At 39.3% G+C, this 17276-nt stretch overlaps 1 protein-coding gene across 3 annotated transcripts; it reads left to right on the top strand.

The window, feature by feature from the left end:
- Positions 1–2986: 2986 nt before the first annotated feature.
- Positions 2987–15677, top strand: anxa6 (annexin A6). 3 transcript variants are annotated; one of them, XM_085361828.1, is made up of 26 exons: positions 2987–3109; positions 3899–3946; positions 4029–4084; positions 6832–6916; positions 7077–7171; positions 8078–8191; positions 8277–8367; positions 8442–8521; positions 8619–8675; positions 9634–9727; positions 9996–10091; positions 10171–10229; positions 10395–10517; positions 10610–10668; positions 10939–11017; positions 11624–11705; positions 11819–11913; positions 12037–12150; positions 12821–12911; positions 13001–13080; positions 13306–13359; positions 13458–13551; positions 13656–13751; positions 13883–13941; positions 14109–14231; positions 15252–15677. In XM_085361828.1, the coding sequence occupies exons 3-26, from the start codon at positions 4082–4084 to the stop codon at positions 15309–15311; spliced, it is 1983 nt and encodes a 660-aa protein (XP_085217954.1). In that variant the 5' UTR covers positions 2987–3109; positions 3899–3946; positions 4029–4081; the 3' UTR covers positions 15312–15677. The 3 variants fall into 3 exon arrangements, with proteins under 3 accessions (XP_085217954.1, XP_085217952.1, XP_085217953.1); XM_085361826.1 differs by having other exon boundaries at positions 14109–14246; XM_085361827.1 differs by lacking the exon at positions 3899–3946 and having other exon boundaries at positions 14109–14246.
- Positions 15678–17276: the final 1599 nt, after the last annotated feature.

Genomic DNA, 17276 nt, shown 5'->3' with positions numbered 1-17276 from the left:
CACTTGCTGAGATAGCATATCGAGGGTAATGCTTAACTAAAAAATCATGGTTTGTTTAGCCAGATATCCCATTAATCATTGCAGTTAAGCAGTTAATGTTTATAATGTTGTTTTTCGGCTGCCTACTGTGCATTTAAAGAAGCACAGTCATTAAAATGCACAGATTCTTATTAAAGAAAAGGTCAGGGATTTGAAACTGACGTCATATTTTTATGCAGCAGACACACAAGTTCATTACCTTGCATTCAGTCCCACGAGGAGTTACTGGTGACTTCAAAAGTAGAGTGGAACGAAAATATCCGTGATGCTGACTTGGATGAAAGAAGCATGACTTTTACAGCGATATATACAAGACCGGCCTGCATGACCCTCCCACTCAGTGGAATTATTTACAAAGTAGCCTTTCTTACTCCCGACCAGTGTGGATCATAATGTGTTCATTATTGCAATGAAGGCACAGGGTGAGAACTGTGAATAGAAAATCCTGTTCAGAATGTGAAAAATGCTTTTGTACCCATTCGTTTGTTGTTGCGCTTCAGATTTACAATTTGCTGTATAAAGTGCACGTATTTGATCAGAAATAACTATTACTGATGTTTGGAAATGTGTCGAAAAAAATATAATTATGTTTTACCAGATGCCTCTATAACTTTGCTTATTTTCTGCCATCTAATAGTGGTATAGATGTGGCTACTCCTAATAATCATGGCTTTGAATAATCTGTGTATGTGGATGTAATCACTGTGACTGCTCCTAATGCTTTATTTCCATCTGTTTTTCTGCTTCAGGATTTGTGTGACATCAGTGAGAGTGAATAACTAAATATGGCACACAACTCTTGCTGTGAGCACAGAAACTCCACCCACACACTGTTTGAGCCATTTGTTTGCAAAGGACAGCCAATCAGACTAGAACAGCTTTAAAAACTTACAGGCCTTAAGCAGTAAGGAGCTTGATTTAGACAGAGGATGAACTGACCTCTTAGGGACTCCTTTAAAGCTTAAACTGAGTACAAGAATAAAGATACGGTGCTAAAAGGGAGTATAATAGCTTTGATGCTTTGTTAATTTTTTTTAAACAAAGATTTAATGTTTCATGCAAAAAAAGAGAGAGAAAGACAGAAGTTTGTTTGTTTTTTGTTTTGTTTTGTTTTGTTTTTTTGGCTGTAAAAAGAGTGGAAACATCTGGGGAAAAGAAAACAGCTGATACTAGTCAAAGACAACAAGACAGGGAGGTAAACTAAAAAAGAGCTGAGGCTCAAAATACAAGAGAATATTAAAAACAAATATACCAATAAGCAACCTAAGAACCAAGAGAAGCCCCAAAAGACCTCAAAATTCAGAGCTAAAGATCCAGAATCCACAATCATAGTCTCATCATAGATGAAATGTTTATTAATGATTACATATCTAATGAATACAGTTTACATAGTTTGAAAATGAATTTGTTTTCATTTCAACAATAAATAAAATGAATATGCATTAATATATATTTCCCATCTCAGCCAGAATGAAATTGTTATGTTGGGTATGCAGTATATCTTCAAACCACAAGAGGTCGCTGTGCAACAAAAGAAATTCCTCTCTGCCGCTTCACTGTTTCCACCATATGGACACCCCATTCTTTCAACACTGGTTGGGGGCGAAGATGAAAAGGGTACACTAAAGGAGAGGAAACCAAAAGAAAAAAGAAAAACATATCAGTGGACTCATTTCATTCATAGATCAAAGCTAAAGCCTCTGACGCTATAGGTTTTTGCCCAATACGTCCACTTTAAAGTTCATAGTACCAGAGGCACAGACCAAAACATATTCTTCAAGTAACAAGGAGTATAACATTCAAATGTAAAACATACAGGGCCTCCAAAACAGGACATTTTTCCTGTTAAACGGGTTGATCAACATTTACACAATGATCTAATTGGTCTAATCTAAAATGTTGCTGAAACATCACTACAGATGTTCATAACCACCTCCCCATCATCAATCTGTCTTTCCCTCCCATAGACATAGCGTGCTTATCTCTGCTCCCTCCCCAACCTTTGAAGAGAGCAAACAGGGTTTAATGTTAATCTTATCTCCCTGTCTTCTGTGCCTCACTGAGCATATGATGTGTGAATTGCATCTGAACACAGTAAATAAGATCATTTATCAAGCACATAGACCAGGTGTGAACTTTTATCACATTTTTATTCACCTAATGAAATACTGAGTCATGCCCCCTTTTTTTCTTTGCTGTTGCGAAGTGGAGCACTGGACTCCCTGTCAGCTTCCTGTAAGTCACCTCTAGTTTCTCATCATCTCTTCCGTCACCTTTCTCTCCACATGCGGTGTCACCAGTATCACCATGAATGAATGAAGTAAAAAGCCCAACATAAAAGATCACAGGAAATACACATGCAACACGCAAATTTGTGGGCAAAACATGCATGCATGCATTCCAGGAATAGAGCAATGAATGTGGCACTCGTTTTACTGTCATACCGCAGCTATGCTCCCCCTCCCCTCCCACTAAACACACACACGCACTCACACGCCCCTCCACACTTACTGGAGGTCTTCTGACAGGACAGAAATAGAACAAATTGTCACGTCAGTGTCAGTAAGCTGCCCTCTGTTAAAACTCAGACTCGTGCGCATGTGCCAAAATTCAGAAAGTTATGCTTGCCTGTTACCAGCTCCAAGTGGTGGCTCAATATATAAAAGAAAGGTGTCAATTAATCGTTCATATATATATATATATATATATATATATATTTTTTTTTTTTTTTTTTTTTTTTTCAACATTAGGGTGTGGGGGAAATAATAGAAATAAGCAGCTATTACCCAGTCACATTTACACCCGTGTTTGAAGCATTCTCTTGCATTAAGCACGTATATATCAAAGCACCGCTCTCTCTTTCTCGCTCTCTCAAGCCCGCACTTTCTGTCTCTCTCTCACGCGCAGACATGCGCGCACGCTTTACAGAAGCCGCGCGAGAGAGCGCCGCAGTCACCACGTCACTGAGGACGAGTAACTGGCCGGCCTGAATTCATCCGACCGGGGGGGAAAGACAGACCGAGTTTAGGGGCCGCTGTCACTCTGCACCGATACTTCCTGCACCGAGAAGGTAAGCTGCTCTCTGTCGTTCGCTGTCGGCTCCATATAATGGGTCACAAATTAACAGAAAAGTTTGCTGAGGTGTCATTTTTAAATGTGCCCCTGGCACCCGTGGCTGCAGAAGGAACGGCTGTAATAAAATTCAACTCGAGGAAAGTTTAAAATGAAACTTAATTCAGAAAAATAATATACCATTAGATTTAAAGCCTCTGATTTAAAGAATATCCTTCGGTGTGTGTATGTGGGGGGAATTAACAGAGAAGGGTGTGGCCCTGTGTACATATAAAGGGAGAGAGAGGCCGAGAGGCCCTGTCCCCCAGACCTGTCTTCTGATATTAAGATAAACTGCGCGCGTGCTATTTTTGGGAAAGCCTCACTGGAGTTTTAAACAAACAGTACAGTATTTCAAACCATGTGGAGTACTCTTTCCCCCCTCAATTTAGCATAAATTCTTTATTCCTTAAAAACTATTTGTGTGTAAGTTCAGTGTAGCCTACTTCTGTGTTGTGATTCTAAATTAAGTATCGTCAGTCTAGAAGAAGTAGCTTCTCTGTACTGACGCCTCAACATGTTTACCTTGTCTGAATGTCTGCATTATAGTCAGAATATAGCTGCATGGGAAATGTGGCTCCAGCTTTCCTGCAAGTTTAAATAAAACATATTCCATCCATCAATGTATTTTTGTGTGAATATGAGGTTGAGTCTAATAAAAAGCAGGCCCCCGTCTGCTTTTTGCTCCTGCGCTCTAGCTAAGAACAGCCTGGATAATGAATAACAGTACCTCTTTGTATTTACTCAGGAAATAAAGATCATCATTGTTTGCAACATAGTTTCACCCAAAGCTGAGGTGAAGGTCACCTTTCACATTGCAAGGATGTTTTCCAGTGCAACTGGCTACCTGTACCTCAGCATTTCTGTTTTCCCTTTAGGCCTGAAACTATTGATTCCTGAGCAGTGTTGACATATAAGACCAAATATAGACATGGTAAGTGGACAAGAGCTTGGTCATCTGGCCTTGTATCATGTTAGCTATAATCAAACTGCAGACCAGATCTTGTATCAGTGCAGCAGAATGAATTGTTTTGTGTGACACTGGCGTGGATAGAGTGAGGCTGCCATCTGCCACCATGTGAGCCCTGCGCAACATCAAAAACAGGAGTGTAGAGTGTCAGTGCTACCTGCAGCACCTCGTTATACCTGACGGCATTTTTCCAGAATGACTTTGTAAAATTATTTAAGGTTAAACACAAACTAGCTCTTACCTCTTTTAAAGTTTGGGCACCAGATGAAACAAATTGCACTTATAGGGGGAGGGATGCATAGAAATCAACTTATTGTTATTAAATTCACTTTACCGAACCGTGATTAGTTTAGTTAAAGTCTGTTGCTAGGGGCTTGTGTTTGTGGCCTGTTGCCACGTGGGTGAAGCTTTACAGCTGTCCTGAGGAGTGATGTTAAGCAGAGCATATACAGTGGCTTCTGTAGCTGGGCGGAGAGCACAACTTGGCTGACAGCCTCAATGCAGCAGTAACCTCGAGAGCAGCTGCTGCAGTTTCATTTTTCAGCCGTTTTTGTGAAGATCTTATTATTACAAGATCATAATGTTGATATTTTTCATCCTTTTTGAGCTATTGCATATTAGATGGTCTGATGTGTAAAAGTTCTGTGTGCAACCCGACCCTGTCTACTTTCCCGCCCCTGCACAAACAGGCAAGCAACATACACACACTCTGATCTGTTGGGGGTGAGACAGGTGCAAATACTCAGCTGCTGTCACTGCTGCTACACCACTCCACTACTCTCAGCATGCAAGGAGGTGTGGGTTGAGATCAGAGATGGGCAGTAACGCGTTACTTGTAACGCGTTACTGTAATCTGATTACTTTTTTCAAGTAACGAGTAAAGTAAGGGATTACTATTGCAAAATCGGTAATTAGATTACCGTTACTTTCCCGTAGGAACGCTGCGTTACTGCGTTACTAAAACCGTGATTTTTTTTGCGAGAATGTCTCATGACAGTGACGTAAGCAAGTGCGACGTTGGTGACAGCAGCTGTGTGCAGATCAACAATGGATAATATATCGAGTGCGGGAGAGAGTATGAGCGTGCAGCGTTTAAAGCGTGGAAGTACTGACCTTACTTTGAGTTTGATTCCATAAAAAGTGACAAAAACATTAGCGTCCATCGTGCGTGGGAAGAAAACTTCTTTTTATAGCGAAAAAAAACCCCTAAACTTCCGAGCAAGCACCGAGTAGCTACGACGTGATGGGAAACTCACAGAGACACTCGCGCGGATTCTTCAACTGACCGCAGCACACCTACACCAGGGTAACCCTCCGCCTACCCTGCTCCTGCTTTACAGGTGAAAATAGAGCAAAAGGACCGCTGAGTCTTTGACTTTATTTATTTTCTGCTGTGTTTTACTTGCATCTGTTTGAAAGAGTGAGTGAAAACACAAAAAATATTTTATTTTATGTGCTGGAATGTGTAGAAAATAGGTTTAAATGTTAAACTAATTTATTCAAGTCAGAGAATGTTGCATATAATTAAATGTTTTGCTTGATGCATAAAGTTAAAAGATTAAAACTGATAAAACAAGTTAAAAAAAAAGAGACTTTTCCATTTGATTACATTTTGTATGATGGATTATGTAGAAAAAGTAGAATTGGGCTGAAAGATCTATCACTTTATCACCTCTTCAGGTTGTAAATCGTGTTTTTAAAAAGTAACTAAGTAACTAAGTAACTAAGTAATTAATTACTTTTGAAAATAAGTAATCAGTAAAGTAACGGGATTACTTTTTGGGGGGAGTAATCAGTAATTAATTACTGATTACTTTTTTCAAGTAACTTGACCAACACTGGTTGAGATAATGCATTGTTAGAGAATGGGACATAAAGTGCAAATTTATTAAAAAAGCAAAGTGTATGGTTAAAAAAAGGGTTTACAACTGGTCTGCTCTGGAGGTGAGCAGCATATGCAAAGTCATAGCAAAGCCAAGCCCACTGCTGTTTCGAGCCATCTGCAAAATGCAAGCTGTGGCTCAAAATGTGAGATCCTCTTCTCTCATACTAGCCTTTCTTTTTTAGTCTCCTTTTTTCTACAGAAAAGCTACACTGATATGTTGACATGTAACATGAAGAATGCTCACATGTTTGGTTGTGTTAGCATAATTAGCATAGAAATGTAGTGACAAAAATTAGAGGAATTTATCCTGATGGAGACATTAATGTATCAAATTTCATGGCTGTCGACTAAAAACCCAATATTTTAATGACACATGGCAGTAGAGGAAAACCGTATGAAGCAGCAAAGTCACTGGACTTGATGACTGATTGTATCAAGTTTCATAGCAGTCCATTTAACAGTTTTAAAATGCCATCTCCAGAATCACATTGCTAATATAGCAAATAATCAAAAATACTAATGTAGTATATTTATGTTGTATCAGGTATTGTAGACCCTTGTTGTTGCTCTTGGCTGGTAGCTGGTGGCCTCACCTCTGTAACCACAGACCAGTGTCATTGCTGTATTTATTTATTATTCAGTTTATTATTAAAAGACACCTTTGACCTAACCATACCGAACAACAGAAATCTTGTTTCAGATGTACTTTGATATCATATGTTCTTGTCACTTCTTATTTAAGCATGAAAGAGTAGCATGTCTGTGTTATTTATTCTTATCTTAACTGAAAATGTTTGAAATTGACTTGAGCTGTTCACTCTTTCAGGTGTTCAGAGGTACAATAACAGACGCTCCCGATTTTGACCCCACCGCTGATGCCGAGGCCCTTTACAGTGCTATGAAAGGCATTGGTGAGTGCCCCACTCCTCCGTGATTCATGGCCACAGAGGTGTAAAGGTCATCGTTTGTCCTCCTAACTAGTCAGTTGAATCATCACTTGACGAATTTCTCGATGCTGTCTAGGATGAGTTTTTAGGTCTTTGTTGAAAATGTTTCTTTTCTGTTTCTCAGGAAGTGACAAAGAGGCCATCTTGGACCTGGTCACCTCTCGAAGCAATGCGCAAAGGCAAGAAATCATCGCAGCTTACAAAAGCAACTTTGGACAGGTAAACAAATACATTTTTAAATGCTACAGCTGTGGTCAGAAGTTTACTTGGCATTCATCTGTTAATTTCAATGATCTAATGATTTATTTTAACCATTATTTTTTTCCAGGTTGCAATAAATGTAGAGTATACATATTTAATGGGTTTAAAATAAGAATTAGGTGCACAATTTTGAATTTATTTTGGAGTGTCTTCAATCCATGCAGGGTCAAATGTATTTTACTGACCAATATTTAGAGAAACTCAGTGACGATCTAAGAAGGACAATTGTAGATTTACGCAGTTTGGGAAGGTCTCCTGGAGCTATTCCTAACCAGCTGCAGATTCCAGGATCATCACTACAAACAACTGTACGTAAAGTTATTCAGATGTGTCACCATTTTGTCAAGGGAGTAGACCAAAACTGCCATTCTCAGAACCCAGGAACCACCGAAGCTCAAGCCTGCCATGAACTGGAAACTGTTGGAACACCAGCATCACTGTCTCCAATGAAGAGAGTTTGAAATCACCACGGACCGAGAGGATAGTGAGGAGCATCTACTCCAAAATCAACATACCATTGTAGAAAAGTCAAATACTTTCTCGAGAAATCTTTATGGTTAGATGAGACAAAGATTGAGTATTCTGGCCAAAATAATAAGAGGTATGTTTGACGGAGTAAAGCCGAGGCACCCAATTCTTGTTTTTGTTTCAGCCATTAAAGATCTATGCCATATAGTCATTTCACTGTGGGAAAATAACAGCTCAAAGAAATTATTGAAAGCCCAAAATGACCAGACATTTACGCCCATGATGAGTGTATGTGAACATCTAAGCACAACTGTAATTTCCAGACATTGCTTAGACACTTTAAAAGCTTAAGATAGCAGTTTTGAGTCCAGCATCACCGAAATTCTCTTTCATCAGGACCTGATTGATGATCTCAAATATGAGCTCACGGGAAAATTTGAGCGCCTCATTGTCAGTCTGATGAGAACCCCGGCCTACCACGATGCCAAAGAAATCCATGATGCAATCAAAGTAAGCCAAAAAATTTGATTCGCTCTCACTCCATATTAAATGAGGCAGAAACTGTTTCACATCCGCCTTCATACTCTGTTTTAAGGGTGCTGGAACAAATGAGAGATGCCTGATTGAAGTACTGGCTTCTAGGAACAACAAACAAATACATGACATGGTTGCAGCATACAAGGACGGTAAGATGTTTTATCTAAGACGTCACTTGAATTACGCATCTGATAGTATTTAGAACTGTCATCTGTGTACCCAGCCTATGGCAGAGACCTGGAGGAGGATGTAATCGCAGACACTTCAGGCCACTTTAAGAAGATGCTGGTTGTTTTACTTCAGGTGAGTTGACTAAGTAGGAAACTCAAACACGCTTTGATCACTGTGCCTTTAAACTCTGACTAATCTGCAGTCTGTTGTTTTGATTCAATACTTCTAGGGGACCAGAGATGAGTCAGGAGTAGTGGATGCAGACCTGGTTCAGCAGGATGCCCAAGTAAGCATTTTATAGCCAACATAAAAGCTAAACATGCACATGCTGTTTGACTTTACACAGCCTTTGTTTGAAGAATACTTGAAGTGTCCTGTTGTAAGAGCGTCCTTTACTTTCCTTTTAAAGTATCATATTGGTGGCAGTGCTGAATGGCCTCTGTTGCTTTAAATGAGTATTGTGCTGACACGTGGAAGCGCTGCAGTCAATTTAACAAAAATTAGTTCAGCAGATGTGTATGCATTTTTTTAAATTAAGACTAAACATAAAAGCTAATGTCAATCAAGAATTTTAGGCATCCAGGATAGTGCAGTGGGTATTTGGCTTATTAATTAAGGTCAGTACAGCTTCTGTGACCCTGAGATAAATCTTGCACCAAGGTTGTTATAGTTAACTAAAACTCAACTAAGAAATAAATGTAGATGTGAAAAAACATTTTAAATAACTAAGATAAGAATTAAAAAGTAGAGATCAGAATAAAATCAATTAAATGAAATTATTTTCTGATTTTGTAAAATTAACTGAAATAAAAATAAAAATATCATTAGTTTTAGTGTTTGTTATTTTGGTAAATTTTCATCAAAATTTGCCTTATGAGGCTTTCATGAACGTATTTCTAGAAATGTTAATGTCTATAAGACTGTAAGTCAGCTGCTTAAAAAGTCCTGTGTTTCTGTTGTAATACCTGTACTGATTTACTTAAATCTTGCCTCTGACACGATGCCCTGCTCACAGTAATAATTACTAAAGACTAAAACTAAGACTGAAAGTAATAGAAACTAAACTAAAACTAAACATTTTCAAACAATAAAAAACTGAACTGAAACGAGTAAACTCACTCTGGAAACCACCTGAAACTAAACCGAATTAAAACCAAAAATAAATAAAAATGAAATATAATTACAAAATACGAAATTATAATAACTCAGCCCTGGACCCTATCTGTTTTCTAAACTCTCTGTAGGATCTCTATGCAGCTGGAGAGGAGCAGTGGGGGACGGACGAGGCCAAATTTATCATGATCCTGGGAAACCGTAGTGTGACCCACCTCCGCATGGGTAAGCTCAGTTCTCCGAGAAAATATCTCAACAATGAGGCGTTCCAGTCATCCCCACTCTGACCTCAAGTGACTCAGAAGCTGGCTGTCCTCAGTATTAGCCTCCTGCTACTATGTGTGTTACCTAAACTTGCTAACATGCCAGGACAACCATTTTAGTCAAATCTGGGGGGAATTAAAGCACAAAGGCAAACTCAAGATTTTACACAATAATGACCCAAAAGGATGAGATTGGTACTTTTGTGCAATATTTTCCTCTGTTTGTTTAGTTTTTGATGAATATGAGAAGATTGCAGAGATGAGCATTGAGGACAGCATTAAGAACGAGCTGTCTGGAGACTTTGAGAGACTGATGCTGGCCGTTGGTAGGAAATGCACTGAATGCACCATTGTACTTTACATTGTGACACAACACAGTGCCTAATTTGGTCATTTTTCTCATAGTCCAGTGCATAAGGAGCGTTCCCATGTTCTTTGCCAAGCGCCTCTACAAGTCAATGAAGGTAAGCTCAAGTAGCCATTCAGTTTGGTTCCAGTGTGTTTGTAGGCACACTTACTGGTACAGTTATGATGAATGAGGTCTTGTTAGTGACAGATTGTTAAATTTATTAAAATTGCTCAGGATTACTTAACTGTTGCCACAATGCATCGTCCCTCAATCCCTCCAGGGTCTCGGTACAGCTGACAACACTCTGATCCGGATCATGATTTCTCGCTCTGAAATTGACATGTTGGACATTCGAGAGTGTTTCCGCCTTAGATATGAGAAGTCACTTTATAACATGATTAAGGTGAGAAAGAGAGGTACAGCATGTTTTATATGCACTCTGTATGTGAATGTAGAGCACTTATATGACTTTGTGTGTGTGTGTATGTCAACCAGGATGATACATCAGGGGATTACAAGCGGACTCTGCTCAACCTCTGTGGAGGGGATGATGAGTAAGTTTTAGGAATGCTGCATCCAGAAGGGGGTGCTAGAGGACCACTGTATGGCGTTACTACTGTTACGTTGAACTGTGTAAAAGCTTTATTATCTTAATGAATGCTGAGGCTAATGGAAACTCTTTGTTGAAGCTTATAATTGATTTAAACAAACTTACGGTGCAGAGACTGTATTTTAGTCTTCTTCCTAGAAATGTTCCCACTATTTACCGCTTGAGGTTCTGGCTTTGCTGAGTGTGCTATGTTTTGTCAAACCGGTCATTGCAGCTTAGCTGGAGAATTCTTCCCTGAAGCTGCTCAGATAGCCTACAAGATGTGGGAATTAAGTGCCATGACCAGAGTGCAGGTTTGGGCTCCATCTGCTCCCACCTTAGATGTGTGATTGCATGTTTGCCTCAGCAGAGCCTTGCATCTCCACTACCTGCTGGCCCTGTAATGATGTGCTATGGCAATATGCTAACGGTGTTATGTCTACACAGTGAAGGCTTTGTCTAGATGTGATCAGAGTGCTGTTCGCTGAAACACAAATAGTTTTCTGTTAGAATGAACTCTCCAAACCCCCATTTGGAGAGTGAATGTCAAAAAGATCTCAGCATTTTTGACAACAAAAGGCTGTCTCTCTAATGCTTCCTGAAACTGAGCTGTTTTTCATCCTACCAACCTTTTGCATTGTTAGCGGTGTCATGAATTCTAAACTCAAGAGGGCACCCGCCCCCTCAAATGTCAAGAGATTATTATCATAAAGCCAAATGTGTTGCTTCATAATTTTTTATCAGATAATAAAAAAAATCTTGAATAACAAATAATTTATTTTGCATGTTCTTCAGCCCTCTTTGTGCTTTTAGTTCAAGCTTACAGATATGGATTTAATTAACGGATATTAGTAACTTTGACACTCTGTGAGTAAATACTAATTGTCAGTCTTTCAATTTTGTAATGTGCACTACCTCAGCTGAGGCCTACAGTCCGCCCGGCGCCTAATTTCGACCCTGCTGCTGATGCACAAGCACTGAGGAAAGCCATGAAGGGATTTGGTATGCAAACCCTGCTATATAAAACACACTGACACTATCCTGGCAACTTTGCAAAACTCTTTTTTTTTTTTTTTTTTTTTTTATATATGGCATTTCCTTTTTCTTTATAACAGGAACAGATGAAGATGCAATCATTGATATTGTTGCATGGAGAAGTAATGCCCAGAGGCAAGAGATCAGACAGGCCTTCAAATCCCTACTTGGAAGGGTAAGACACAGGAATGATAGAAAATATGGCTAAATCACAAAATATTACCTTTATTCGTTTATTGTTATGTGTCCTCCACTGGATACGACAGCTTTTAACAACTCACTGTGTTCGGCATTCCAGGATCTGATGAAGGACCTGAAGTCTGAATTGTCAAAGAACTTGGAGAGGCTGATAATTGGGCTCATGCTGACGCCAGCTGAATTTGATGCCAAAATGATGAGAAAAGCAATGGAGGTAAAGTAGGAGTTAAACCAAAACACCCACTGATTTCTCTCTTAAATGACACTCCAGTGCTAATATGTTACATTTCTATGAGTAGTGAACACGGTTCACATTTAATCCCCCATATACTGATACCTGTTTCCCAAACACGTGGTGGTTGATATTTGGCCGAGATAAATTACATAGAACACATTTTATAGTCAAATAAAAATGTATTTATAACTTTTCAACCTGACTGAATTTCCTTATGTGGCAAACCTGACTCATCCTCTGCTCTCAGCAGAGAGCACTTGCGTGCAGATGGTGTTTCATAATTGTTTGTGTCCTCGTTTTATGCATTTTCAAATAGTGAAATATAATAATTTGGTTATTTGAAGGCAAACAGTCAAATTATCACCTAATATGGGAACTGAACAGATGAAACCTGTTTTGGATAAGTAGTAAGTCTTAGATGTTGACAACAGCTTGGAAGTCCAGTGTGTTATTTAGAATTAAACAGGCAGCTAAACTTTGAAATGGGCTCTTGTACCTTTTTATATTTCACAAAGCACTACCTTGCTGGGTCCCACACATACAATAATCAGCATAGAGTTAGAAAGCCTATTTCTTTTAAAAAAAACAAAAAAAAACAACAGGCACCAAAATAGCAAAAAATGAAGCTCACACTAGCTTTTTTTCCTAGGGGGCTGGGACTGATGAACACGCTCTCATTGAGATCCTGGTTACCAGGAGCAATCAGGAAATACATGCCATGAATGCTGCCTATCAGGGTGGTAAGTTTGGCACCAGAATAAGGCTTAAAGAATCACTTGCTTTGTCCTAAAAACCTTTGTCAGGGCATGTAATATATCATACTTTGCAGCCTATAAAAAGTCTTTGGAGGATGCCATTCAGTCAGACACATCAGGCCATTTCTGTCGGATCCTCGTTTCTCTCGTGCAGGTAATGTCTGTCATCATCATGAGAACTCACACTGTGTGTAATTTCCACGCCCACTCACAAGTTGCAGTCTGGTAGTCTGGTTTGTGTTCTCTGTTACACATAGATCTATTTAATCACCTCCCTAACTGTCTTTTATAGTGTCTTACAAAAAAAGTATACGTTTTTGGTTAACCACTAGCCTTACAGAGCGGCACTAATTTGCATTTAACCTCCTTGTCTGTTCAGGGTGCAAGAGAGGAGGGCCTTGCAGATGTAGAAAGAGCTAATGCAGATGCTCAGGTGACTGAATGCATCCTTTTCTTTACTGTGTTTAAATATGAAATGTAAGAATGGATCTGAAGGTTTTGTGTTCCCACTGTTCTTCCTGAACAAACCAGGAACTTGCCGATGCATGCAATGCTGACTCAGATGACATGGTGATGAAGTTCATGAGCATCCTGTGCACCAGGAGCTTCCCTCATCTCAGGAAAGGTAAAGGTCATCACAGATATGTAGGTTGCAATGATCTTTACAAGTGTTCAACTAAATTTCTCCAACAAAATGCAGTGGATTTTCGTGCTCTTTGCTGTTCACAGTGTTCCAGGAGTTTGTCAAATGCAGTAACAAGGACATTGAACAGATTATTAAGAAGGAGATGTCTGGAGATGTGAAAAATGCATTTTATGCAATAGGTAATAACTATTTTTCACTACAGACTTTATTCTCCTTTACTTTCAAGTTTGCCACAGCGGATGATACTGTTGATGAAATCCAATCTGGGTGACAACTTCTCAGCTGTTGCATGTTTCTCTTGTCTTTGCAGTCCGCAGTGTAAAGAACCAGCCCTCTTATTTTGCAGACCGTTTGTACAAAGCCATGAAGGTATCTCTTCATCCTGTTTTAGATGAGTTAGGGTTAGATCAGTTATTCAGCATGTCATCTGGATACTAGATGTCAGCCGTAACACGTGATTAGGTCACTTTTATTGGTGCAGAATCCTGTGTTGTCTAAGTCAGAATATACAAAGTATTTATTGATCTCCTCTGCAGGGTCTTGGTACAGACGACAGAGCGCTGATCCGCATCATGGTGTCCCGTAGCGAGATCGACCTTTTTAACATCCGAAAAGAGTTCAAAGAAACTCACGATGCCTCCCTCCATGAATTCATCCAGGTAGAAACTATGATTGTAAGTCTGAGTCTTTGTCTACTAGCACCTCTGCTTGGCATGCTGTGTTCACATGTGACTTGTGTGTCTGTGGAGGTTTGGTTTAATTGCTTTGGTCCCGCTGTGTGCAGAGCATGCAGTGCACATCCTTTTTCTGTTGCTGCGGTAAGGTGGTGGGGTACGGTAATCTATAGCTCTCTGCGGTGGACTATGGGTCTGTGGCCACAACACAGCTGTTTAGGAATTTCCCTCTTGCATTCTTCCTCTATCTCTGCTCTGTGATTGGCTGACAGATGCAGAGACAGGAAGTTCCTAAAAGCAGTTCTATAATAACTTACAGATGAAATCAATGTGACACCAATAAAAACAAGCTGCCCTGGATTGGTTTGGAAAACACATTTCCACATTATGCAAGAGCAAGGATTGCTTTATCTTGTTTTTATGAGTTGTGCAGAGAAATAACTGAATTGATCATTTATTAAATTAATTCAATTTAATTGTACATTTTCAGTTTGCTAGTTTCAGTTACAAAAGCGGTTTCGATTTGAGCAGTTTCTCAAAGTTTAAATCTGTGCATGTTTTGAGAAATATGCTTACTTATGTTCCTCTGAGAGTTTGGGGGAAAGCTTCAAATCCCAATCTACGCTATTAATCCACCTTCCAGCACCTCTTAAAGCCAACAGCAGGAGATTTATTGGTTCTGTTTCCTCTGGAAAATGCCAGCTTGTGTTACCCTTGTTTCTAAAATGTATACTAATATAAGCTAACCAGTTGCCCTGCATAGTTTCGTTTTTGCCATAAAAATGTGAAATCTTGATCGAGATTATAAAGTAGAAATCTTTATCTACTGTATGAGTGTCAGCTGATAAACAGGGGAAATTCCACTTTTAACTCCTTTGTTGATATAGACCGATTTCTCAGCTTCTCTTCTGCATTTAACTATTGTGTGAGCCAGAAAAAAGCACTGCCTTCCAAAACATGACCAAATGATTTTTCCACTATTTGTGTTTTTATAACCATGCACAGGGTGACACGTCAGGAGACTATCGCAAAACCCTGCTGATTCTCTGTGGAGGGGAAGATTAACGCAGTTATAGCCCCGCTGCAGCTCAGTTCACAGACTTTAGTGACCACAAGACTGTTGACAGAGTGAAACTGTGATGGTTCACGTCAGCATCTTTTCTCAGTGTAACTGCTGCCACTCTTCAGCCAAATCAAGTGACCTATGACCTCGCAGCCTTGCAAGCCAGTTTTCTGCTCTCATGTCTCAACTTCCTGTCCAGCAGGATGAGACGGTTCTTTTTTTTTTTTTTACAGTGTTATACGCTCACGATGAAGATGATCATGTTCGCATCTGTAGTGTATTTAACAAGTAGGTACTAAAGCAGAACCTTTAATTTATAGGCCATCCAACAAATACTGTGATTTGAAGGTAACACACACACCTGAATAAAAAAATACACAATTGAAAACAGTTGTCTCTTCTGTTTTTTACTACATGTTGTTATTACAGTTTTTAATTTGTCTCATCAGACCACACATTCTCTTGCTGTACCTTTTTTATGACGTGGGTTCCTGTATTTGACAAGGCACTTTAATAATTAACCATGTTGATACTGGCAACAGTACAGAGGTGAGCAAAATGGGAACTAGAATATTTAAGATCAGGAAACCCCCCTTCCATTTTAATACCTCTTCTGCTTAGCAAAAATACCCATATGTTATTGTTACTCATAAAAGAGAACTAGTGTAAATAAAGGCTGACAATGCCAGAATAGCAGATTTGAGATATTGAATAGCAGCTAATAGATAGTTAACACGCTCATATTAGCTCTTCCACATTTGCGCGTATTAACGCGTCACTTTATGCTTCATTTCACGTGTGTCAGTTGCACTTGTACACTTGTTAATGCAGAGGAAAAGTGCAAGACAGCTGTCTTTTTCTTGTTAGTGTTTCAGCTCATTGCATATGTGTGAGCGCAGCTGTTGTCGGGCCACTGCAAGTTAAAAGAGGAAAGAAGAAAAAAAAGATGTGGCGAGGAAATCCCCTGCAGTACGCCAAATCCAAGGCAGTCTGCAGCTCTTGCTGCTCTCAGTGGCACACCCAACTTGAAATTGCTCTATTTGATCATAATTACAGGAGATTAAGAGATTACTGCAATAACACTTTGTTAATGTCAATACATACACTGTTCTTGAATTTCCCTTTTGATAATGGGGGATTTTTTTTTTTTTTTTTTTTGGCTGTAGCAACGATGAGCTCGTACTGCATAAATTAAACAGATTCAAGTTTACATATTTCAAAGGTGCTCAGTTCTCAGAGGGAGTCGAAGATATTGCTTTAGCCGTTGACTTCATGTTGTTATAGTTTTCATAACTGTGGTTCCTTCATGCAAACAAGCCAAGCACTGTTCTGCATGTAGGCCTACCACACTGTGCATACACACTAGAATAAGTTGTCTTTGCATTTTTCTCTGTTATACTTGTCACATTATGTGCCCAGTGGCTCTTTTGTATCATTCAGTATTGTAGGTTTTTTGCCATGCATCCTTATATGAAGCACGTGCATGTGCTGCAAACTGCAAGCTGCTGCACATAAATGATTTAAATGTATACAGCTTTCCATTCATGTGTTGGCAAAGGCAGGCCAAACAGTTGGACACACACCAGGTTCTGAGCCTTCAGTATCAGGCCATTTTATGGGTTATGGGAATTCCCCAAGTCTCACAGTAAAATCGCTTCCCCCAATTCACCAGTTTCCTTAAAAAGTGCCTCTCCGATACGAGCTAAATGTGTGGGTGAGTTGTTGTTTATTTGTTTTAACATTTGAAATGTAAGTAAAGAATATTTTAGATGTGTGAATATTTATAGATATGTGATTTTTTTAAAATATAGTTTTGGGTGGGTCAGTTTTTGTTCTCAGTTATAGGCTGCCCTTTGTTTGCAACAGAATGTTTTGGGCAAATGGAACAGTGAAAACATGCATCACGCTAGAAAAGAAGAGATTTGTGATAAATATTGTATAAAAATCTGTTGTATATACTGACCACA

Source organism: Diplotaxodon limnothrissa, linkage group LG2 (assembly GCF_057381915.1).
Source record: "Diplotaxodon limnothrissa isolate DT_005_m linkage group LG2, D_limnothrissa_male_GT1.1, whole genome shotgun sequence".
Lineage (NCBI taxonomy): Eukaryota > Metazoa > Chordata > Actinopteri > Cichliformes > Cichlidae > Diplotaxodon > Diplotaxodon limnothrissa.
Note: the sequence above shows the minus strand (reverse complement) of the source record. Positions and strands in the feature narration are given on the sequence as shown.

Bases quoted from the DNA above. Each gene is read 5' to 3' on its own strand.
- anxa6 (XM_085361827.1), top strand. The intron at 10,669-10,938 runs GTAAGTTTTAGG...CGGTCATTGCAG, and splicing joins CTCTGTGGAGGGGATGATGA to CTTAGCTGGAGAATTCTTCC. The intron at 11,018-11,623 runs GTTTGGGCTCCA...GCACTACCTCAG, and splicing joins GTGCCATGACCAGAGTGCAG to CTGAGGCCTACAGTCCGCCC.